The sequence below is a fragment of the Sapajus apella genome, unplaced genomic scaffold (genome assembly GCF_009761245.1).
Source record: "Sapajus apella isolate SASKATOON/1434 unplaced genomic scaffold, GSC_monkey_1.0 scaffold4, whole genome shotgun sequence".
In the NCBI taxonomy this organism is placed as follows: Eukaryota; Metazoa; Chordata; class Mammalia; order Primates; family Cebidae; genus Sapajus; species Sapajus apella.
The window spans coordinates 53414662-53439768 of NW_022436944.1; the positions used below are offsets into that span (position 1 = coordinate 53414662).

At 36.2% G+C, this 25107-nt stretch overlaps 1 protein-coding gene across 3 annotated transcripts in view; it reads left to right on the forward strand.

The window, feature by feature from the left end:
• The window catches only part of PDCD6IP (programmed cell death 6 interacting protein), a 69526-nt gene that overhangs the window by 34805 nt on the left and 9614 nt on the right, over positions 1-25107 (forward strand). For all 3 annotated transcript variants that reach the window (XM_032269470.1, XM_032269462.1, XM_032269477.1), the window contains exons 9-15: positions 1024-1147; positions 4656-4833; positions 13091-13202; positions 14494-14663; positions 21439-21687; positions 22531-22665; positions 23815-23909. In XM_032269470.1, coding sequence (XP_032125361.1) covers positions 1024-1147; positions 4656-4833; positions 13091-13202; positions 14494-14663; positions 21439-21687; positions 22531-22665; positions 23815-23909 — 1063 coding nt within the window. The remainder of the gene's footprint in view (positions 1-1023; positions 1148-4655; positions 4834-13090; positions 13203-14493; positions 14664-21438; positions 21688-22530; positions 22666-23814; positions 23910-25107) is intronic.

A 25107-nucleotide genomic window follows, 5' to 3' on the forward strand; every position in this document is an offset into this window, starting at 1 on the left:
AACAACAAAAACCCACACAAATATTTCTTTAAACATGTAAACTTCTAAAATGTTATTTGTATGAGATAAATAAATGTTACTATATTGTAGATGTATACAATAGATGGCAGCCTGTAGCTGAGATCCCAAGGATAACATTCTGTTACTGGGAAAGGGTGATTATATGTTCATTTAGCAAACACAAAGTTTTTACCGTGTGCCAGGTACTCTTTTAAGCACTTTATAAATATTAGCTCATTAGTTTTCACAACAAGTGCCCTGAAATGGGTACTGTTATTCCTATTTCATGAGGATACTGATGCACAGAGTGGTTAAATAATTTGCTCAAGGTCACATAGCTAGGAAGTGTTGGAGCCAGAAATGGAATCCTGCTGCTTTGACCTACTTAGTCAATTTTTTCTTTTTTTTGAGATAGAGTCTTGATCTGCTAGCCCAGGCTGGAGTGCAGTGGTATGATCTCGGCTCATTGCAACCTCCGCCTCATGTGATTCTCCTGCCTCAGCCTCCCAAGTAGCTGGGACTACAGGCACCTACCACCATGCCCTCTAATTTTTGTATTTTTAATAGAGATGGGGTTTCACCAGGTTGACTAGACTGGTCTTGAACTCCTGACCTCAGGTGATCTGCCTGCTTTGGCCTTCCAAAGTGCTGGGATTACAGGCCTGAGCCATTGTACCTGGCCCCCCCACTCAGTCAATTTAATCGACAAATGAACAGCGTCACTGAAGATCCCTCAAACTCAGTTATGAACACACCTGAAAAAGTAAAAGAAAATTTAAGTTCAAAGAAGAAACTTCTCATTGTTGCCATTGTCCATGAATGTAGTGATCTAAAAATTCCCTTTATAATTGTGCTTTCACTACTGAATTAGTTTTGATTTTTAAATCTAAATAGACTGCTGATATTTTGATCTTTAAATATTAAATATTTATAGACTATGAATATTAGAAAATATGAACAGTCACTTCTACAGTTTGGGTTTTTGTCTTAAAATTTTGTTGTAATTTCTCTTCCTAATTTTAGATCTGTTTGAGAAGATGGTTCCTGTGTCAGTACAGCAGTCTTTGGCTGCCTATAATCAGAGGAAAGCCGACTTGGTTAACAGATCCATTGCTCAGATGAGAGAAGCCACCACTTTGGCAAATGGGTAGGTAGAGCTTAATTTTAGAGCCTAAAGTTTACCATTTGATTGTTCTTTAAGAACATTTTAGTTTCTGAGCTTAGAGCTAAATGTCAAGGGTATATAAAATAGAAAATTACACACTTACAACCATTTATTGGGGAACACTGTATTTATGAAGCTCTAGCAAATATAGTTGGAAGAAATTATAGAAACAAGGTGAGGATATTTAACTAGAAATTTGTATTTAAAAAAATGTTTATTTGGGGGGAATGAGAAGTAGAAATGAACTAAGATAAATGGTACGTTTAGTGTTCTGAACCAATTTTTGTTTCTGATGGATTGAATACTAAGAAGATAATTCATTGATCTAAAAAATTTTGCACACATAAAATATACCCAATCTAAGTATACAGTTCAACTATTATATGTGTATGAATGTGTGTGTTTGTGTATATACATTTATTTATTTATTTTTGAGACAGGGTCTTGCTTTGTCACCCACGCTGGAGTGCGGTGGTATAAACATGGCTCACTGCAGTCTCAACCTTCTGAGCTCAAGCAGTCCTCCTGTCTCAGCCTCCTGTGTAGCTGAGGCCACAGGTGCAAACCACTACATCTGGCTAATTTTTTAATTTTTTTGTGGAGATGAGATCTCACTTTGTTTCTTAGGCTAGCCTTGAACTCTGGGATCAGTGATCCTCCTGCCTTGACCTCCCAAAATGCTGGGATTACAGACATGAGCCACCACGCCTGGCTATTCAGTTAGTCTTGATACATGTATGTACCCATGTAACCACTACTATGAATAAGATAGAGAACACTACTATTACCCTGAAAAATTCTCTCATGCACCTTTCCCTTTAGTCCTTCTTCTGTTGGCCCCTGGCCACTGTTGATCTGCTCCTTGTCATTATTAGATTAGTTTTACTTTTTATACAATTTAAAATACATGTACATTTTAGCATGTACAGTAATATAGTATATTACATTATTACAGTATATACATATGCAGTACTTACAGTATATACAGTATATACTTTAAATGTGTTTTGCTTTTTTCACTTAGCTACTGTTTTTGAGATTTATCTATATTATGTGTATCAGTTTGATTCTGTTGCTGAGCAGTATTCCAGTTCATGGTTATAGAACAGTTTGCTAATTCTTTCACCTGTTGGTGGTCATTTCAGTTTCTATGAACATTCATGTATAAATCTTTGTGTGGACATATTTTAGTTCTCTTGGGTAAATACCTCGGAGTGGAATTCCTAAGTTGTATGGTTAGCATATTTAATTTTATATGAAATTTCCCAGGTTGTTTTCCAAAGCGGTTGTTCCATTTTATATCCCTATCTGCACTGTTTGAGAAATACAGTTGTTCTGCATCCTTACCAGTAGTTAATACTGTCAAGTCTTTTTAGTTTTAGCTATTTTAGTGTGTGTGTAGCAGTATCTCATTGTGGTTTAATTTGCATTACCTTAATTACTAATGGTATTAAGCAACTTTTCATATGCTTACTAGACATTCATATATCTTCTGTAAAGGGTCTATTGAAATCTTTTTCCCAATTTTTAAAACTGAGTTTTTCTTAATCTTTAAAGAAGTCCTTTGTCAGATACATATAATTGAGAATATAGTTGACCCTCGAATAACATAGAAGTGCTGAGTCCCCTGTACAGTCAAATCAGCATATAACTTTTGAGTCCCCAAAAGTTAACTAATAGCCTGCTGTTGACTAGAAGTCTTACCGATAACATGAAAAGTCAATTAACACATATTTTTGTATATGTATTATATGCTATATTCTTATGGTAAAGTAAGCTAGAGAAAAAATATTATTAAGAAAATCATAAGGAAGAGAAAATGTGTTTACTACGATTAAATGGAAATGGATCATCATAAAGGTCTTTATCCTTGTTGTTTTCATGTTGAGTAGGGTGAGGAAGAGGAGGAAGGAGAGTTGGTCTTGCTGTTTTAGAGGTGGCAGAGGTGAAGGAAAATCCACATATACATGGACTCATGTAGTTCAAATCTGTGTTGTTCAAGGGCCAGCTGTATTTCTCTTGTAGTTGGCTTGCCTTATTGTGTTTTTAGTTTTGATTAATGCATGGATTTTACCATCATTTATTTTTTTATTTTTTTTTATTTTTTTATTTTTTTTGAGACGGAGTTTCACTCTCGTTACCCAGGCTGGAGTGCAATGGCGCGATCTTGGCTCACCGCAACCTCCGCCTCCTGGGTTCAGGCAATTCTCCTGCCTCAGCCTCCTGAGTAGCTGGGATTACAGGCACGCGCCACCATGCCCAGCTAACTTTTTGTATTTTTAGTAGAGACGGGGTTTCACCATGTTGACCAGGATGGTCTCGATCTCTTGACCTCGTGATCCACCCGCCTCGGCCTCCCAAAGTGCTGGGATTACAGGCTTGAGCCACCGCGCCCGGCCCCCATCATTTTTCTTTAACCAGAAAGGAATGTAAGTTTACTCTAGCATATGATTAACAGGCAGTGTAAGATTTTACAGAGCTTATTTTCTGAGGAGTTCATTGTATTACATCACTTCATTTGCCTTTTTGTCTTTACGTAGCAGTTAGGTATATGTTCCTTCTTTCCCCATTATGTAAATGCAATAACTGAGGAATTGTTAATGTGCCATAAAACTGAGAACAGATGAGGATTCTGTAATGAATACATAGATCATCTATGTTCTATTGACATTTTGCCTAGATGATGTGAAATTATAACTGTTGTTTCTGCTGAAAGAGAGCAAAAAAAAAAAAAAAAAAAAGTAACTATTTTGGTTATTGTTTCTGACTTGTTAGTGATGCTGTAACAATCCGAAGTGTGAAAAAAGACTGCTTTTTTAGGATAGAATGTTTGACTTCTAATTACTTAGACTGAAAGAAGTTTGAACTGTAAGCCAACGATACCTAATATATTTTAATGTGGTCATCATTTTTCTTATTTTTCGGCTTTTTTTTTTTTTTTTTTTTGAGATGGTATCTCACTCTTTCCCAGGCTGGAGTGCAGTGGCATGATCTTGGCTCACAGCAACCTCCGCCTCCTGGGTTCAAGTGATTCTCGTGCCTCAGCCTCCTGAGTAGCTGGGATTACATGTGCCTGCCACCATGCCCGACTTTCTGTATTTTTAGTAGAGATGGGGTTTCACCATGTTGAGCAATCTAGTCTCAAACACTCTACCTCAGGTGGTCTGCCTGCCTTGGCCTCCCAAAGTGCTGGGATTACAGGCATGAGCCACCGTACCCGGCCTATTTTTTGGCTTTTAATTCTGAATTGTGAACTTAATTTTTTTGATTTTTGTTTAATTTTATCAATCATGGATTTTTTGTTGTTGTTGTTATTGTCTTTTCCTTTTATCTTTGCTTTTTTTTTTTTCATTGATAGGGCTTATCCAGTTTTTCTGGGTGCTAACTCCATTGCTGTTGATTTGGTTATAGAAGATTAAATTAAATATTGATGAGGAGTTATTTTAAATTATTTTAGTCTTCAGCATAACATGGTATCTCATTTTTTCAGGGTGCTAGCTTCCCTTAATCTTCCAGCAGCAATTGAAGATGTGTCTGGAGACACTGTACCTCAGTCTATATTGACGAAGTCAAGATCTGTGATTGAACAGGGAGGCATCCAGACTGTTGATCAGTTGATTAAAGAACTGCCTGAATTACTGCAACGAAATAGAGAAATCCTAGATGAGGTATGTTTTAAAAGATTTGTTTTTCAAGTGTAAACACTGTAATCCCTTGATGTCCAGCAGAGATTGGGACTGGAGACTTCCTCCTGCTGGTTTTCACAGTGTAGTTAGTATTCGTCACTTTGGTGAATTTACTGTGGCTCAGAGCCTTCTCTTTAGCAGAGAAATTCTGGTTAAGTGAGGATGGGTTTCATTCTTATCTTACGGGTAAGTAAGTACACATTAATGAAACTCACATGACCACTGCGTAAACTAGTATACTATGAGGAGTTAATTATCATACAAACTGTTCAAAGTTTTTGTAATTATTGATTTATACATAGGCAGATCAGCTTTCTTGGTGATCATGGAAATTAGACAAAGGAGGTTAGGCCATCAAATGATTTATAAGTCACTGTATCCATTTTCTAGTAGAGATGGCATTTTATTAATAGGAGTGAAATATTCTTTACAGTTCTTTTGGCTAAAACTGTTTGCCAGTGTTATTCTCTTTTTATAGTGCTTTTGCCTCTTCCCTCTGATTGATAAAGTTTCTTTCTTTAGCTGTAAATACATTTGACTGGTTATATGGGCTTTTGCTAGTTTAGGAGTCATGTTATCTCTTTCAGATAACTTCTCTTATCAGTGCTTTAATCTATGATGTTTTGATTTTTCAGTTAACTTTCAGAGGATGTTGTATTTATACCATTTCCAAGTACTTTGGGGCAGGGGCAGAGTACTTAAGAGAGTGTGAATCTTGTGAATGAGAATATTTACCTTCCAGGGTTATTTAGATAATTAAGTAAGCTAAAACAGTAAGATGCCTAGCGTTTGGACATATAGGATATGCTTTAATAAGTTACAGCTATTATTACTATTATATTACTATTATGATGATGGTATATTGTAGTTACTATAACTGTTGTGATGACAGGTGGTAACTGTTATTCACCTTTCAATCCAAATCAACTTTTGAAAAAGGTTAAGGTGGAAATTGACTGCATTGTTGGCTTGAGAAAGCTGCTATTTATGAGGGGTTCTGTATTAATTACACCGTTAACATTCACCGACCTTATGTGTGTAGTCATAGTCAATAAACAGAAAAAAGAGAACAGAATTGGTATTACGTAGTTCAGTACTAAAGCTTTTCCGTGTTGTACTTGTAAAAATGCAGAATCTCAGGCCCCATCTCAGACTGACTGTATCAGGATCTGAATTTTAACAGGATTCCCAAGTAACTTGTGTGTGTCTATTAAAATTTGACAAACACTGCTGTACCTTATCGTTCTTTAAAATCTGTTGATTTGTGGGTAAACAAGCATGTGATCTGGTGTTTCACTGAAAGGACATTAGAAATTATTAGACATAGGGAGAAGAAAGTAGAGAGTATTGTGTAAGACCACAGACAAGTGACAGCAGCAGGAAGTAATTGTCTCATAGTGAGGGAAGAGACAAACACTAAGAACTGTAGGCATAACACATCAAAAGAAAAGCAGTCTGGGGACAATTAGCAAATTGTAGTTTACACATAATTCAGTGGTTAAGGACTCAGAATGTAGAGTTTTATTTGGATTTGATTCCCAGCTCTTAAACCTACCTGTGACTTTGGGTAAAGTACTTAACATCTTCATATTTCAGTTGATCATCCAAAAAAAATGGGGTGAATAGTAGTTAGCCCAAAAGATAGTTGTGAAGTGGAATTTACTTGTGTGTTCTACCTAGTAGTTATATAATATTAATATTACTGCATTTTCTTGATTTTAAGTTGCTGGTAATTGGAATATGCGTGTTTGGTTTTATAAATTTTTTTTGATAGAAATGTTGCCTAATGTGTCAGTTGTGAGAAGCATCTTTAGAAATATTAATGTGAAAACTTATAATTGAGGAAATACATTGGCGTTCATGCATAAGTCTGTTAATATGAGGTACTTTTATTTATCTTATTTGATGTTCCTAACAGCATTTTGGATTAGGGTTACTATTATTCTGTCATTTGTGCTTGGAGAATCTGATTTTTTTTGTTTTTGAGACAGAGTCTCGCTCTGTCGCCCAGACTGGAGTGTAGTGGTGCAATCTCGGCTCACTGTAACCTCCGCTTCCCGGGTTTAAGCAGTTCTCTGCCTCAGCCTCCTGAGTAGCTGGGATTACAGGCGTGTGCCACCATGCCCAGCTAATTTTTGTATTTTCAGTAGGGATGGGGTTTCACCATCTTGGCCAGGTTGGTCTTGAACTCCTGACCTCAGGATCCACCTGCCTCAGCCTCCCAAAGTGCTGGGATTACAGGCATGATCCACCACCCCCGGCTGAGAATCTGATTTTTTAAGTAAGTTGTAAGTTATGAAGTAAGTTGTTCATTTCTGGTAGCTTGTAGAAATTTTGTTTTGGTCTTGATTTTGATAAATTTCAAGTGTCTACTAGTTTTTTTTAAATCATAATTTATCATACTTAGGATCTTTAAATCTTAGCTCCCTCTCCATGGGTTCTGTTTGTTCAGTCATTCCTCTTTGTCCATTCTTTCCATAATGTCCTCATGAATTTCTTTTAGATTGATAGTATCAGCTCTACTTATCACTTAACATATCTTTAACATTTTCTCTTTGTGCTCTTGTTCTTCTTTCAGGGAGACTATCTCAGGCCAACCTTCTAGCTCATTAATAGGCTATTCAGCTGTGTTTTTAAACATTCTTCAGCCATTCTATTGAGTGGCTTTGCTGGTATTAATTTTATTGATCTTTTTCGTTTCTAAGATTTTTTTTGTTTATTTTGAGACTGAGTCTTAACTCAGTAGCCCAGGCTGGAGTGCAATGGTGTGGTCACCACTCACTTCAACCTCTTCCTCCTGGGTTCAAGTGATTCTCTTGCCTCAGCCTCCCGAGTAGCTGGGATTACAGGCATCTGCCATCATGCCTGGCTAATTTTTGTATTTTTAGTAGAGACAGGGTTTCGCCATGTTGGCCAGACTGGTGTCAAACTCCTGACCTCAGGTGATCTGCCTGCTTTAGCCTCCCAAAGTGCTGGGATTACAGGCGTGAGCCACCGCACCCAGCCATTTCTAAGATTCTAACTCCTATTTTAAAAACTCGCCTGTATGTATCTTACAACTGTATGTGGGTTTTTATTTTTATTTTTTTTGGTAAAATTCACATAATGGAAAATTTTCCATTAACTTCCTTAAAGTGTATGTTTCAGTGGTTTTCAGTATATTCACAGTGTTGTGTATCATCCCCCTAAAAGAAATCCCGCACCCATAAACAGTGTCTCCTCGTTCTCCTTTTTCCCCTGCTTTTGCCAAACACTAATTTAATTTCTGCCTCTATGGATTTATTGAAATGTCTTCTGGACATTTCATATAAGTGAAATCATACAATATGTGGTCTTTTGAGTTTGGCTTTTTTTACTTAGCATAATGTTTTTAAGGTTCATCTATGTTTTAGCATGTATCAGTCCTGCATTTCTTTTTATGACTCACTAATTGTACTGTTATACTGTATTTTGTTTATCTTTTCCTCAGTTAATGGATATTTGGGTTCTTTCCACTTTTTGACAGTTCCACATATAGTAGTCCCCCCCGTTATCTGCAGGGAATATGTTCCATGACCCCCAGTGGAGGCCTGACACTTTGGATAGTAGTGAACCTTAATGTTTTCTGTTTTTTTAAATCTGATGATAAAGATGGCTTCTAAGTGACTAACTGGCAGATAGTATATACAAAACGGATACACTTGATGAAGAGATGATTAATAACCCAGGCAAGAGGAACAGGAGCAAGAGGTTTCATTAACACTGTCCAGAACTGTGTACAATTTAAAACTTGTGAACTGTTTATTTCTGAGATTTTTCATTTAATATTTTCAGACCATGGTTGACCTCATAACTGAAACTACAGAACGCAAAACCATGGATAAGGGGAGACTATTGTAAGGCTGCTATATATGTACAAGTTTTTGTTTGAATATCTGTTTTTAATTTTCTTGGGGATATAACTGGGAGCAGAGTTGCTGCGTTATTAGCTGAGTTTAAATTTAGCTTTTTGAGGAACTGCCAAACTCTTCCACAGTTGTTGCACCATTTTACATTTCTACCAGCAGTGTGTGAGGGTTCCAGTTTGTCCATATCCTTACCAAACCCTATAATTGTCCATTAAAAAAAAGTATAGCCACCCTGGTGTGTGTGAAGTGGTATCTCATTGTGGTTTTGGTTTGCATTTTCCTGGTGATCAATGATGTCGAGCATCTTTTCATGTGCTTGGTTGCCATTTATGTGCCTTCTTTGGAGAAATGTCTGTTCGAGTCTTTGGCCCTTTTAAAAATCAGGTTGTCTTTTGGTTGTTGAATTATAAAAGTTCTTTATATATTTTGGATGCTAGTCTTTTCATTCTCTAGATAGTATTTTTTTTTAATGCAGAAAAGTTTTAAATTTTGATAAAGTACAATTTATCTGTCCCTTTGTTGCTTGTGCCTTTGGTGTTACATGTAGGATTCCATTGCCAAAAATTTAAGGTCATGAAGACTTATCTTTGTTATTTTAAAGTTTTATAGGTTTTTTGTTTGTTTGTTTGTTTGTTTTTTGAGATAGAGTTTCGCTCTTGTTGCCCAGGCTGGAGTGCAGTGGCACCATCTAGGCTCACCTCAGCCTCTGTCTCCCAGGTTCAACAATTTTCCTGCCTCAGCCTCCCAAGCAGCTGAGATTACAGGCATGTGGCACCACACCCAGCTAATTTTGTATTTTTTAGTAGAGAGAGGGTTTCACCATGTTAGTCAGGCTGGTGTTGGAACTCCTAACCTCAGGTGATATGCCCGCCTTGGCCTCTCAAAGTGCTGGGAGGCCGAGGCAGGAGAATCGTTTGAATTTGGAAGGTGGAAGTTGTAGTGAGCCCAGATTGCACCATTAAATTCCAGCCTGGGTAGCAAGAGCAAAACTCTGTATCAAAAAAAAAAAAAGTGCTGGGATTACAGGTGTGAGCTACTGCACCTGGCTGAATTTTACAATTTTAACTCTTAGGTTTAGGTGTTTAATTCCTTTTGAATTAAATCTTTGATGTGAGGTAAGGGTTCAACTCATTTTTTTTTTTTTCATTTAGTTATTCAATTTTTCCAGCACCATTTGTTGAAGAGAATGATCTTGGCACCTTCCTGGAAAATCACATGACTTATATGTCTATACTTATGCCATTACTGCATTGTTTTTACTACTGTAGCTTTGTAGTAAGTTTTGAAACAGGTATAAGTCCTACAGCTTTGCTCTTCTTTTGCAAGATTGTTTTGTCTGTTTGCAGTCTGTTGCCATTCCATGTGAATTTTAGGATCAGCTTGCTGATTTCTGCAAAAATAAGCAGTTAGAAGGTTGTTAAAGATTGCATTGAATGCAATCTTTAGCTCAATTTGGGGAGAATTGCCAGGCTTAACAATATTAAGTTTTCAGTCCATGAACTCAGGAAGTCTTTCCAGATTTTTAGGTCTTTTGTTTCAACATTGTTTTGTAATTTTCAGTGTATGTCTTGTCCCTCTTCTGTTAAACTTACTTCTATGTATTTTATTCTTTTTTGATGCTATTGTAGATGGAATTGTTTTCTAATTTCCTTTTTGGATTGTTCATTGCTAGAATATAAAAGCACAACTGGTTTTATATTCTGCAACTTTGCTGAATTTATTATTTCTAATAGTTTTTTTTTGTGGATTCTTTTTTTTTTTTTGAGACAGAGTTTCGCTCTTGTTACCCAGGCTGGAGTGCAATGGCACGATCTCGGCTCACCGCAACCTCCGCCTCCTGGGTTCAAGCAATTCTCCTGCCTCAGCCTCCCGAGTAGCTGGGATTACAGGCACGCACCATCATGCCCAGCTAATTTTTGTATTTTTAGTAGAGACGAGGTTTCACCTTGTTGACCAGGATGGTCTCGATCTCTTGACCTCGTGATCCACCCGCCTCGGCCTCCCAAAGTGCTGGGATTATAGGCGTGAGCCACCGCGCCCGGCCTTTTGTGGATTCTTTAGGATTTTCTATGTATAAGGCCATGCCATCTGCAGACAGAGTTTTACATCTTTCTTTTCAATTGGATGCCTTTTTGTTGTTGTTGTTTTTGTTGTTGTCGTCTAATTGCCCTGGTCAGTGCAGTGTTGAATAGAAGTGGTGAGAGTGGACATTCTTGTCTTGTTCCTGATCTCAGGGGGAAAGCTACCGGTGTTTCACTATTAAGTATGTTAGTGGTGGGATTTTCATAGATGGCCTTTATGAGGTTGAGGATGTTCCGTTCTATTTTTGTTGATTTTTTTTGGTTATGAGTGTTGGATTTTGTTAGATATTTTCTCTGCCTCTCTTTCATTTTACTAATGTATATTACATTAAGTGATTTTTCAGGTATGAATCACCATTGCATTCCTGGGATATCCTACTTGGTCATGATATAGAATCCTTTTAATGTGCCGCTCGATTTGGATTGGTAGTATTGTCTTGAAGATATTGCATTTATATTAATAAGAGATAGTGGTTTGTAGTTTTCTTGTAGTTTCTCTGGCCTTCAGCTTGTATACCCTTATGGTTGTGTCATTTTTAAATAGCACGTAGCAAGATTTTTCTTTTTAGTTTAATTTGATAATGTTTGTCTTAACCTGGAAGGTTAAACCCTTTAATATAGGCCTGATTTCTTAAAATATGTGAAATATATTTATTTTATATTCTTTTTCTTATAATTCCAATATCTGTAGTTTTTGTGGGTTTGATTCTGTGCTTTGTAATTTTTGCTGATTCTTGCTTATAGTGGCTTGTTTTCTCTTGTGTTTAGCTTTTTTGTTACTGCTTTTTACTTTAGAACTTAAAAAAAATAGTTTCAGATTTACAGAGAAGTTGCAAATTTAGTGCAGAAGGTTCCTGTATATTTTTCACCTAGCTGCCCTGAAAGTTACCATCTTATGCAGTCATGATACACTTGTTAAAACTAGGAAAGTGACATTGGTACAATATTATTACTCAGATTTTACCAGTTATTCCACCAGTGTCCCTCCTTCTGTTCCAAGATTCAGTACAGAATACTGTATTGCATTTAGTGTTTAGTGAGTTTCAATTGTGAATTCATATTTTCTGTGATTTATTTGTGGAAGCTTATTGAGATCTGGGTTTAAGGTGAATTCTGGAAAGGATTTGTGTTTGCTTCTGCCATAAAAAGGTGTTACATACCTGGCACCTCCTAAAGTTCTTTTTTTTCTTTTTGTAGTTAATCTTTTACGTTTCTAGTCCCAACTTCAGGCTTTTGATCAGGAATCTCAGATAATACTTCTTTTTTTTTCTTTTTTCTTTAGAGCCAAGGTGCAGACAGGCATGTTTTCTTCTGTAGGGCAGTTTTCTGTTTTAAAAATTCATCCATTAAGAATCACCTATTTGGAAGTATACCAGTTTGAGGGTGGAGAATGCTTTTGATCTGACCTTTCCTTTTATTGGCCCTACCTGTGTTTCTTACTGCCTTTTCATGTACTAAATTTACAGTCCAAGCCAATGGTGAACTACACAGCTGGCGAACTATGGATGGCGGGCCAGTTTTGGTTTGCGGCCTGTTTTTGTATGGTTCACTAGTTAAGGATAATTTTTCTCTTTTTTATAGCATTTTCACAAAAGAATAATAATTCTATGTGACACAGACTGTGGCTCACAAAACCTAAAGTATTTACTCTGTGGTGTTTGACAGAAGTTTGCTATTCTTTGTCCTAAGCTATCAGGGATTTTCATATATTGCTGGTGCTAGCACTGTGTCTGCTGGTAGATTAGTATTTTCTTGTGTTTCTGGCCCCCTACTATCCTGTCGTCTTACCTACATATCAAAAAGGCATTTCAAAATATGTTAAACATAATTTTCTGTTTGTTTTTTTTGGGTGGAAGTCTGACTCTTTTATTTTCATGTAATTGATCGTTTTCCCCTTTGTTTTGTTCATGGCTTCTGAGGTTGAAAGGTTTTGTTCATGGCTTCTGCTTATTTATTGTAATCTTAATACTTTCTTGGAATTGGTATGTGGATATAAATAATCTCTTATTTATTCTTCCTTTTTACTTTACTGCGAAAGATAATAGCTAACTCAGCCTTAAATTTATAAGACTTTCTGTTAAATGCATTATAACTTAGATGTCTATAAGAAAAAGTCGAACGATTTATATTCTAACTAGTAGTATAGAAGTATTCCCATCTCACCAAATTCTCATTTATATTGAGTATGAACATTTAAAAAATACTTTAAGTTTTTTATGCCAGAAATTACATTTCAGTTTTTTTTTTTTTTTTTTTTGCTTCCTTATGAAGTCATTAAGGTTGTTGGATGAAGAAGAAGCAACTGATAATGATTTAAGAGGAAAATTTAAGGAACGCTGGCAAAGGACACCATCCAATGAACTATATAAACCTTTAAGAGCAGGTAAAAATGTGTATAAATGACCTTTATTTGAATAAATTCCCAATCTGGACCCACATTTTTGATTGATTACTTAGGCTCAGTTGTAAATTCATTTTTACTGAAACTGTTTTTCCTCGGTTTAGTATAAAGATTAAAAAAGATTGCAAAAGTAATCTGCCCATTGTCAGAAGTACAGATTCTTAAGAAGGGAATAAAGTGAAAATTAAAATGATTCTCTAACTTTCATTTCCTATTCTAAGCTCTGTGCATATTTTATTTTTTTGAGACAAGGTCTTGCTCTGTCACCCAGGCTGGAGTGCAGTGGCAGGATCACAGCTCCCTGCAGCCCCAGTCTCCAGGGCTCAAGGAATACTTCTACCTCAGCCTCTTGAGCAGCCAGGACTATAGACATGCACCACCACACCCGGCTAATTTTTGTATTTTTTGCAGAGGTGAGGTTTTACTGTGTTGCCCAGGCTCGTCTTGAACTCCTGGACTCAAGTGATCCACATGCCTTTACCTCCCAAAGTGATGAGATTATAGGCTTGAGTCACCATGCCTGGCCCCTGTGCATATTTTAAAAACATAAATGACGGCATGTTACATTTATGGTTTTGTAATTTTTTTTTCATTTAGTAGTGAATCCTGGTTGGTAAAAAAAATAAGTTTTAAGGCCGGGCGCGGTGGCTCAAGCCTGTAATCCCAGCACTTTGGGAGGCCGAGGCGGGTGGATCACGAGGTCAAGAGATCGAGACCATCCTGGTCAACATGGTGAAACTCCGTCTCTACTAAAAATACAAAAAATTAGCTGGGCATGGTGGTGTGTGCCTGTAATCCCAGCTACTCAGGAGGCTGAGGCAGGAGAATTGCCTGAACCCAGGAGGCGGAGGTTGCGGTGAGCCGAGATCGCGCCATTGCACTCCAGCCTGGGTAACATGAGTGAAACTCCGTCTCAAAAAAAAAAAAAAAGTTTTAAGTTATTTTGAAGCCACATTTATGCTTCTTAAGACTTTGATTATTAAGATTTTGCGCTTACTGAGATGAATGCTGTCTTTATGATCTATTTGGCAGATAGTAATCACCAAATATATTTTAAGGTATAGCTTTGCTTTTGATTTTATGAGTGATTTTGTCATCTTTCCAAAAAGGAGAATGCAAAGACTGTTAGGAGTTGTTTTTGTTATCAAGTGAATTGGGGCCTATAAAAGGGAAAGATAAGTAAAGTTGGAGACTAGAACTCAATGTATAACCAGCCCATAAACGTTGCTGTTAGAATCACTTATGTGCTCTGGAAACTTTTATTTTCTCCCAGAGGGAACCAACTTCAGAGCAGTTTTAGATAAAGCTGTCCAAGCAGATGGACAAGTGAAAGAATGTTACCAGTCTCATCGTGACACCATTGCGCTTTTGTGTAAGCCAGAGCCTGAGCTGAATGCTGCCATCCCTTCTGCTAATCCAGCAAAGACCATGCAGGGCAGTGAGGTAAGAAGGACATTTTGATACGGGTTGTCATCTGCTTGAGAAAACCACATGCAAGCCGTTTTATATAATGAACTATCAATTTCTTATTGTCATCTTTTAAAAAATGCAGAAATAAATTGGAGTTGTTATATTTAAAGTAGTATATACACTGTGTAATAGGTAATTGCGCTGACCGTCCTGTAATAGTAACTTCCATTTATTGAATGCTGTTTTTTTGAACTAAATTCTGGATACTTAATATGTCAACAGTATTTAATTCGGGTTTTGTAAAAGAGAGAAGCTTGGGAGTATAGAAACTTCCCTGAAATGAAAGGACTGGGTATGGCCAGATACACAAATTCTTTGCTTCTTACATTATTCTATACTTCCTTCTACCTTGTTTCACTGTGACTACCTTTGAAAGGAAGATTGGCAAGGTGTGCATGTTAATATATGGGTAGCACCTTCATGATATTTCTACTGATGACAGGAAGGAGAAACTCGAATAGTAGGGCATCTGATTTGGAAAGTCCTTAAGAAGAGAAAGTACAAATGTAATTTAATGGCCTATTACTGGGAGGTAGGATAAGTTAGTAGGATAAGATAGAGATATCTTATCTTAGTAAGATCAGATAAGATAGGTAACTTAGTAAGATAAACAAGAAAAACAAGCCAAAGGATGCAGAGAAAATATCTGACAAAATGTCTACACAGGAAAACAAGCCAAAGGGCAAGAAATACTGCTGAAAACTTCTTGAGAAAAGTGAATTTCTTGGGATATAGTAAGTTCTGAAAAGTATTAGTTTTGTTCCTTATTTGTCTTTCCATAGAAGCATTGTATGTATTTCATATATTTATTCTAAGACTTACTGGGTGTCTGCTCTGTGTAAGGCACTATGGTGTGCCATAGTGAATTACACACAGGCTTTACCCCCAATTTATGATCTATTGTGGAATATTAGTCACATACAAGGATGACTGTGATATAGGGAAGACATTTAAAAATGTCACAGGGAAAGTATAGGAGGTCTGTGATGAGGATTTAGATGAAGTACTTAAATTTCAGTAGCAGTTCTCTTTGGAGGCTTCTTAAGAGATTGGCCCTTTTTGAGAACAGAATGGATAGGCAGAAAAAGTAAAAGTTTAAGATCTGAGATGGGCTGAGTAGTGGGTGTGTCTAGAGAGTTATCAGAGGTACAGTGGAAACCAGCCACAGGTACTGGGCACCTCCCAAAGGGAAGAGAAAGCTGCATAGTTGAATGTGCATTGAACCTGAATCTAAAGGGGGAACCCAATGGAACAAGGAGTATCAGTTATTTGCTTAGAGGCCATAGGGGAGAAAAAGGGAGGTGGCCAGAAGATTAACTTGTGAAGAACAAAGAACCCAAAGAAGAAACTTCAGATCCTTGGAACAGCAATAAATTCTGGTACCTTTTTTATTTTAGAAAAAGTTCTCTGTTTAGTACTCTCTTTGTATTTTTTTTTTGATGTCTTGTACCTGACTCAGAATTATGTGGCTTTTGTCCTTTGATTCTTCTGCTTCCAATAGAAAAGCAAAAATGGTTTGTGCTAAGCAAAATCTGTATTAGTATGCACTGATTTGTTGATATTTTATTCAGTTGTATCCGTTTTATTAATCCTTAGTAGTTTTACACAGAGGAAAAGAACTTTTATAGTCAATAAGTAATTTTATGGAAGCTAGATTTTCTTGATGGGCTAACCACAAAAATTTCAGAACTCTCTATATATTCATTTGTCATGTGCCTTTATAAAATAAGGCAAACATCATGTTTATTAAAGCTGTTTCAGATGGCTGTCATAATAGTTGATGACACATTTTAGCCAGAGTTTTTATGATAAAAACTCAGTTACTTGATTGTTGATTAGAGTGATGCAATGTACATGCTTTATTAAAAAGTCCAAATTTGATGGTAGGGCTTTTTTTGTTTTTCATTTATTGTGAAGAAGCCTACTATCTAGTTCTTATTTTTAGTCTCTTTGGGCATCTGGTTTTAGATATTGATATACTCTGAAAAATTTTGCAGACTAGTGGTAATTTGTATTTATAGATTTTTATATTGAAAACCCAAGACCACTGCTTGTGATTGGTTGCCTGTAATCTACTGTGGCCTGAAGTCTAGTCTATGGTTGACTGGCCAAGCCATGGCTGTAATGTATATAGGGCTGAGTCTAGCCAGAGGAAGGAACATCTGTTTTTTTGCACAAGGATGATGTTCAGTTATCCTCACAGTGTTACATCTGCTGGGAGTAAGGTTTTTTTTTTTTTTTTTTTAAAAAAAAAACCTTTATCTCCTTAGAGATAGAGCATAAAGAGAACTGTCTAAAACTGTGTACCCTCCCAGAGGGGTGCCTTTGTTGGATTCATACACAAGTGGAGGATCTGCAGTCACAGCTGTTACTCCTGGTTTCTCATGGCAGAAAGTTTGTAGACATGTTGAGAATGGCTAGAATCTGTTTGTTTATTTATTCACCAGGTGTTTTTTTGAAGGCCTACTATTCCAGAACCGTGCCGAGCACCTTCGTCCCTAATGTAAAGAGACACAAAACTCCTCTAGGTTAGCTTTAGTGTAGGGTAAATGCATCAGGTTTCTGCTTTCTGTTGCTGTAGAGATAGTTGCATATTTGTCTTTTCTGAAAATGACAAGGTTTTAAAAGTACAATAGAAGATTTCATTGAGGGGAATTTTTATGTCTCCAATTGTACTTGGTGCTGTTAAATGCTACAGAGGGTTTTAAATCTAAAACTGGGGTCAGCAACCTGTGGCTTGTGGGCCAAATCCAGCCTGCCCCTTGTCTTTGTGTGGCCTGTGAGCTAAGAATGAATTCTACATTTTTTAAATATAAAAGTCTACTTTCTACTTCATTTTTTTTTTAAATTTACTTTATTTTTTTATTTTTGAGACAGAGTTTCCCTCTTGTTACCCAGGCTGGAGTGCAATGGCACGATCTCGGCTCACCGCAACCTCCGCCTCCTGGGTTCAAGCAATTCTCCTGCCTCAGCCTCCCGAGTAGCTGGGACTACAGGCAGGCGCTACCATGCCCAGCTAATTTTTTGTATTTTTAGTGGAGATGGGGTTTCACCATGTTGACCAGGATGGTCTCGATCTCTTGACCTCGTGATTCACCCGCCTTGGCCTCCCAAAGTGCTGGGATTACAGGCGTGAGCCACCGTGCCCGGCCCTCTACTTCATTTTTTAAATGACTGAAAATAAGTCAAAAGAATGTTTCATAATATGTGGGCATTTTATAAGATTCAGATTTCAGTGTTTGTTAATATATTTTTGTTGGAATGTAGCTGCACTCATTCATTTACACATTGTCTTTCACACTAAAAGCAGAGTTAAAGAGTTGCAACAAAGACTATGGCCTACTAAGCCAAAAGTATTTTCTATTTGGTCCTTTACCAAGAAAGTTTGTTACTCCCTGATCTAAAAGACAAAGTGTTGACAGCCTAGGTGATGCCATTCCTGCCATTCTGTTTGACCTCATCTCCTGTTCTGCATTTTGTTTACTATGCTTCAGCCAGAGTGGCCGTTTTTTCTTTCCTTCAATCCTGCCAAGCATGTGCCCGCCACAGGACTTTTATATTTGCTTTTCCTTCAGTGCAAGGCTTTCTTCCTATTTCCATGGCTATTACCTCTTTTTCATTAGTCTCAGATGTCACCTATTCCCCATCTTTGTCATTGTCTACCCACCTTCTTCTATTTTTGTGTATTTGTTTAGTCCTTCCCTTTGCATATTTATTCAGTCGTCTCTGGTCCCCCCAAATTAAGGAAAGACTGTTTTTGTTAGTAGTTGTGTCTGTAATATCTAGAACGGTACCCAATACAAAAAGTATTTGCTGTTTGAATGATCATCACTGGCAGCCTAACTTAATAAAGGGATACAATTAATTGCAGTTGAAAGCTAGCTGGAGTTGTGTATAAGAAATAAACACCATAGTATTCTAATTATTTATATACTTTGATAACATGTTAAGCCTCAAATTTGAGTTTATAAGAAAATTTAGGCAGTGGTTTTCTTATTATCTTGGTCATTCATTTGTGGAAGCAGTTAATTCATTTTCTACTTCATTTACTCTGTTAAAATGAGGTCAGTGTCATATAATCTGAAATGTGTTGAATTAGTATACTGTATATGAATTTTTAATGAAAGATGTTCACAGTATAAGGGATATCTGTCTTTGTGTAGTAAGTAGTCCACAGATTCGTTCATAAATTGGTTGTTTGAAATGGCATTTCCCCCCCAGAAAGTTAGAATTACTGCACTTTTGAATATCACAGGATTTGTTAACTATTTGGCCCTCTGTACCATCTTCTGTATCAGTTTGGTTAGATGCCGTAGAAGTTGGGGTTAGCTTTTCTTCCTATGGAGCCACTATGATTGAAGACTTACCCTTTGTTAGAAGTTGTGTTGAGCACTTTATATGGATTTTCTCAGTCTTCACAACAGTCCTGAAATAGATACTATTATTATAGCCATCTTGCAGATGAGAAAGTTGAGTTTTCTAAGTAGTAAACTATCCTTAATTGCACAGTAACTAATTCCATTATGGCCTCTAAGGGAGTATAGTCAGAGTTGAAATGTTTTTTCCTATATAATTATGTTTCACTTTGATAATTAGTTCATTTAATTCCATATTCAAGTTTTGACTTAATCTTGTTTTTTGAGTGTGTAAAAAATGTTCATGATTCAAAAGGTATATACAGAAAAGTCTCATTCCTTTTCCTTCTACTTCTTTTCTGTATACTTCCTGTAAGTAACCATGTTTGCTAGTTTCTGGTTTGTCCTTACTGATTTTCTTTTTGCAAGAACAAACAAAAAACAAAACCCCAAAAAGTATACATACTGTACATATATATATATATATATATACACACACACACACACACACACACATATTATGTATGTGTATATTTATTTTCTGATTTTCCTTCTTTCACTCAAATTGCATTATACTATATATGTTTTTGTACCCTTTTTTTTCGTTTAATAATATATCCTGGAATTCATTTGGAAGGAAGATTTTTATTCATATCATCTAATATCAAGTTCTGCTAGGTCTTTAAACAGACTTTGTCATATCCGTCCAGGTATGATTATTTCTCTTCCTCCTTCCTTTTAGAGTTTCTGTGGTTTGATGCTTTCTAGACTCTAGGAATCATATTTCTTTTTCTCTCCACAGCCTTCTCCCCATCCTTTTTCTTGGTCTCCCTCCCTTTCTCCTTCCCCTCCCCCTTCCTCTCTCTCTTTTTCTCCTCCCCTTTCTCTTCCCTTCCCTTCATTCCATTTTAAAATGAGGATATGTAGGAGATATGGGTGGTAAATGGAGGCCAAAAAGGAAATTCGCCTAAATTTAGAGGAAACCTTGAGTCTCTGGTCTTCACAAAGGGATGTTACTCTGGACATTCCTATCAAGGAGCTAAGAAGACTGTGGAAGGAAGAGTAGGATAGGAATTTTTAGAAACAGGCAGTTGGTGGGGAGATCCACGAGAATTGGAATTGCTGCTGGTGATGAGAAAGACAGGTGTGGAGACAGGGCTCATGATGTCTCTTCTTCCTTTGTCTTTCCCTCAGTTTTCTTTCTATGCGCATCGTTGGGGCAAGCAGAATAGAGAGCTGGAGTTGATACTCTTCTTGGTCCTAGCAAAGTACGAAGAGAGCAGTGAAAGGGGCAGCTTGAAAGTGCTCACTAGAAAGCACTTGGACACTGTTAATATAAAGGGGTGTTTATGAATCATGTGGATGTAGGTCAGAGAGTGTCTTGACTGAATTCAAGAGATAAAACTCTGTTTTGTTTTTGTTTTTTGTTTTGAGACAGGGTTTCTGTCTGTCACCCAGGCTGGAGTGTAGTGGCGTGATCACGGCTCACTGCAGCCTTGACTCCCTAGGCTGAAGCAGTTCTCCTGCCTCAGCGTCTGGAGTAGCCGTGACTGTAGGTGTATGCCATTGTGCCTAATTTTTTTTTATTTAATGTAGAAATGGGGTCTCACTATTCTCAAACTCCTAGGCTTAAATGATCCTCCTAAAGTGCTGGGATTGTAGGCATGAACCTCTACATCTGGCCCAAAACTCTTAATGATATGAAGAGAGGCACAAGAACTCTCTTTCCTACTTCTTCTCCCAATGTATAAAATAAATGTGGTATGTAGCTTTAAATCTGTATCTTTATTTCTTTCTCCATCTAGCATGCTGCTTGCTTTATAACTGTCTCTATTTCTGTCTTCATAACTATTTTTCTATCTCTCAGTCTCTCTAGGCAAAATAGGATATCTACTTACTTAGCAAAATTATACCTTCCCCTGCTTCACAGCCATGGTGGGTAGGGAGTATAGTGTAGAGTGGGTAAGAGATTGGTTTTGGAGTTAGTCAGACTTAGGACTCAAATTTTACCTCTGCCCCTTAGTAGCCGTGTAACTATGTCACTTAATTTTTCAGATTCATTATCCCTATCTTTTGAATAGAGGTAATAAAATATATACCCCATAGGGTATTTTAGGGAATACATAAAATTATATTTCTGAAGTATTTAGCATGCTACCTAAGCGTTCAGTAAATTGTAGCTGTTTTTACTGTTATTAATGCTGCTTTTGTTTTAATCTGAGTCAGCTGAAGGTACAATATCTATCTATATAAACCTGATGTTCAGTTTATATTTGGCCCTCTGAGAAATCATCTCTTTCTCAGCTTGAATGAATCTTTATATATTATTTCCTTATTGAAATCGGCTTTTTTTTTTTTTGCAGTTAAACTAAGGTGTCTTTTTTATTGTTTAGGTTGTAAATGTCTTAAAATCTTTATTGATAAATCTTGATGAAATAAAGAAGGAAAGAGAGGGTTTGGAGAATGACTTGAAATCTGTGAATTTTGACATGACAAGCAAGTTTTTGACAGCTCTGGCTCAAGATGGTGTGATAAATGAAGAAGCTCTTTCTGTTACTGAACTAGATCGAGTCTATGGAGGTCTTACAACTAAAGTCCAAGAATCTCTAAAGAAACAGGAGGGACTTCTTAAAAATATTCAGGTGAAATTTATATATTTAATAAGATTTGTTTTAAAAATTACAGAAAAGATGCGTCTGAACTAAACCTGTATTCATTTAGAAAAATGACATTGGAGAATATAGTTAAGAGTAGAACTTAATAGATGCATATTTTGTAAAATTGAACTTGGCACATCAGGTTTATTTAAATCTATGAAACAAAGTCATACTTCTATGGCTAAAATGTTGCATATTACTTAGGAGTGCTTGATACTTCAGATGTTTTTGTATTTCCAAATTTTGAATAGCTTGGATTTTTTTTCCCATATGGGAGGAAAATCAAAATTAGTTGGAATTACTGATACCTTTAATTTTATGGCTAACATACATACAGACTTTAGTCATTTTTTTTTTTTTGAAAATAATACCAAAACTAAATATGTTGAGAAGTTTGAAGTTAGTGTTTGTGTTTACAGATAGGTAGTTTTGACTAACAAAGACTTGAAATTTTGCCCTTTTAAAAAATAGTTAATGTGTAAAACTAAACATATATTTCTACTCCTAGACATTATATCTATATTTGATATAAAGTATTCCAAAAGGTAAAATAATTTTCATGTTACGGTTTTTGCAAATGTTGTATGCTAATAGAAATCCGTGATCATTATTGGTTATGTTTTGACTCCTATTGGATTTGTGAAACTTTTACTTAGGAAAGATTTTAAAGCATAATGCGGCTTCAAAAGGAGTATACTAGGTATTTCTAGTAATTTTGCCTATATATTTAATCACATATGATTTTCATAATTGGAAAAGATCAATAAAAATGTTATGAGCTATATTAATTTTACAAATGTAAATACATAAATCTTTTTTTTAAACAAGGTCTCACATCAGGAATTTTCGAAAATGAAGCAATCTAACAATGAAGCTAACTTAAGAGAAGAAGTTTTGAAGAATTTAGCTACTGCATATGACAAATTTGTTGAACTTGTAGCTAATTTGAAGGAGGGCACAAAGGTATGAAGAACATGCAAAAGGAACCATAGCTAGCAAGTACAGATGTGAAGGTATAGTTTGGAAATTAAATGGTGTTTCCAGTTGAACCAAATTACTTTTTGCCTGGAATTTTAGCTTTAATGCCATTGCCTCTGTGAAGTTTGTTATAGGAGAGAAAAGCTGAATGAAGGTGGCAACATTTCATGGGAACTTTGAAGAATGAATTGCATATTCCAACTGACAGAAAAGGGGTATAAACATCCCAGGTAGCAGGAATTAGCAGAGATGTCAATGACACCTTTTTAAGGGATACGAAATTGATTAATTTGATGAATTATGAGGGGACAGGAGTAGTCAAAGCTGATTTGTGATGGGAAAGGTCTGGGGGCATGACTTTTATATTCTGTGTGGTTGTTCTCTGAGGATAGACTTGTGGTCTGCCTGAGTATCAGAGGGCTCACTAAATATGTAAGTACTTTCTTGCCTTGTCCTTTAAAAAGTTTAGGGAATTCGCTTATATTTCTTTTTACCAATTACTTTGTTTTTGAGGGAACAGTGATTTTTAAGTTTTCAGATGCATAATTCCTTTTGTTACTTCATATTGACCACTAAAGTTATCTTGATATAAATATAGTAGGTAAAATGTAAAACCCTTTGAAGAGAGAGTAAAAATACTGAAAAGCCTTCCAAATAGAGAGGATAGTAAAATGCCATTTTAATTTGGTTTAAAATGCTTTGTTTAAATAGATAAACAAAGGCTCTCTTCCAGAGAGCCTTTGGAAAATTTTTTAAGGGTTTCTGAGGTATGCTTGCATTTCTGTAGTGAATATGAAAATCTGATCCTTCTACTTAAATAGATTTAATGTTATCAAGCAGTTGACTTTTCTCTAGAAATTAGGAAGATTTTCATGATCATGAAACTTTTAACTTGTTACATTTAATCTTTGATGATAATGTTCTGTAAGAATGGTTTTATTTTTATTTTCTTTAGGAATCTTAGGTCATATTTAATAATAAGTTGTTGGTCTTGGTAAATTGTGTGACTGTATCTCATGCAGATTTCAGTTCTTCTGCTTTTATTATCATTGACAAATTAGCTTTAGATCACATTATTCCCTGTATTAAAGAAATTCTTCTTGTTCATTACTTGTATTTGTTCTTTTCTTATAGTTTTACAATGAGTTGACTGAAATCCTGGTTAGATTCCAGAACAAATGCAGCGATATAGTTTTTGCACGGAAGACAGAAAGAGATGAACTCTTAAAGTAAGTCTGTTTTATGTATCAAATTCAACTAAAAGAATTTTCTTTTAAAAAATTATGTAGAGACTTTTGGTGTGAACTAGGTAGTATGAGATAGCAATTTCCTTCCTTTTCTCCTGGAAGAAGGAGCTAGATCGAATATTTTACAAGGCAACAAGCAAACAGCTGCACAATCTGGGAGGATAAAAAGATGTAGAAACTCTAAATACAGGAAGTCCAGTGAGGTCACAGAAATGATAAAACAGTTCAGGGTGGCAGATCTCGGGGAGTGACAATAAATATATGCAATTAATCTTGAAGTGGCAAATAGGTTCCTTAACATAGGCTGGCAGCTGTATATGCTAGAAGAGAGTGGAGTGATTGCTGTAATCGCAAGGATAATAAAAATGAGCTAAAGATTTTATATCATCATATAGTAAATATGAGCTAAAAATTTTATATCTTAACTATCTTTCAGGTACATAAAAAGCCATATATTCATTAGTAATAAATAAAAGAGCTGAAAGAGTCTTATACTGATGACTCTTTCAGCCAACTAGATCTTTATTCATCTCTCTGTTCATATTCATGAACAGAGAATGAACATTCACTTCTCTGCTCATGTTCATGAGAGAAGTTACCATTTTCTTCCACCTTGAAGAAAGAGCAGGGTAGTTGTTTTTAGAGTATTTCTACTAAACCTATTAAAAGCAAGTAATTAGATTGTTTTAAAAGGAGGTTTAAAAAAGGATTATATTCTTTTTTTTTTTTTTATTTTTTTTTTGAGATGGAGTCTTGCTCTGTTGCCCAAGCCGGAGTGCAGTGGTGCGATCTTGGCTCACTGCAACCTCCGCCTCCCGGGTTCAAGCAATTCTCTTGCCTCAGCTTCCTGAGTAGCTAGGAGTACAGGTGTGTGCCACTATGCCTGGCTAATTTTTGTATTTTTAGTAGAGACAGGGTTTCACCATGTTGGCCAGGCTTGTCTCTAACTCCTGACCTCAGGTTATGTGCCCACCTTCTTCTCCCAAAGTACTGAGATATAATAGGCATGAGACACTGTGCCCAGCCTAAAAAAAGATGAGTATTCTCCATATGAGTCTTAATGATCAAAAATCTAACAAAGAGTAATACGAAAGAGTCTACAGATCAGTTTCAGTTATGATATGGATACAAAAGTCCTGAATAAAGTATTTGCCAGTAATATTCAGCAGCATGTTAAAAA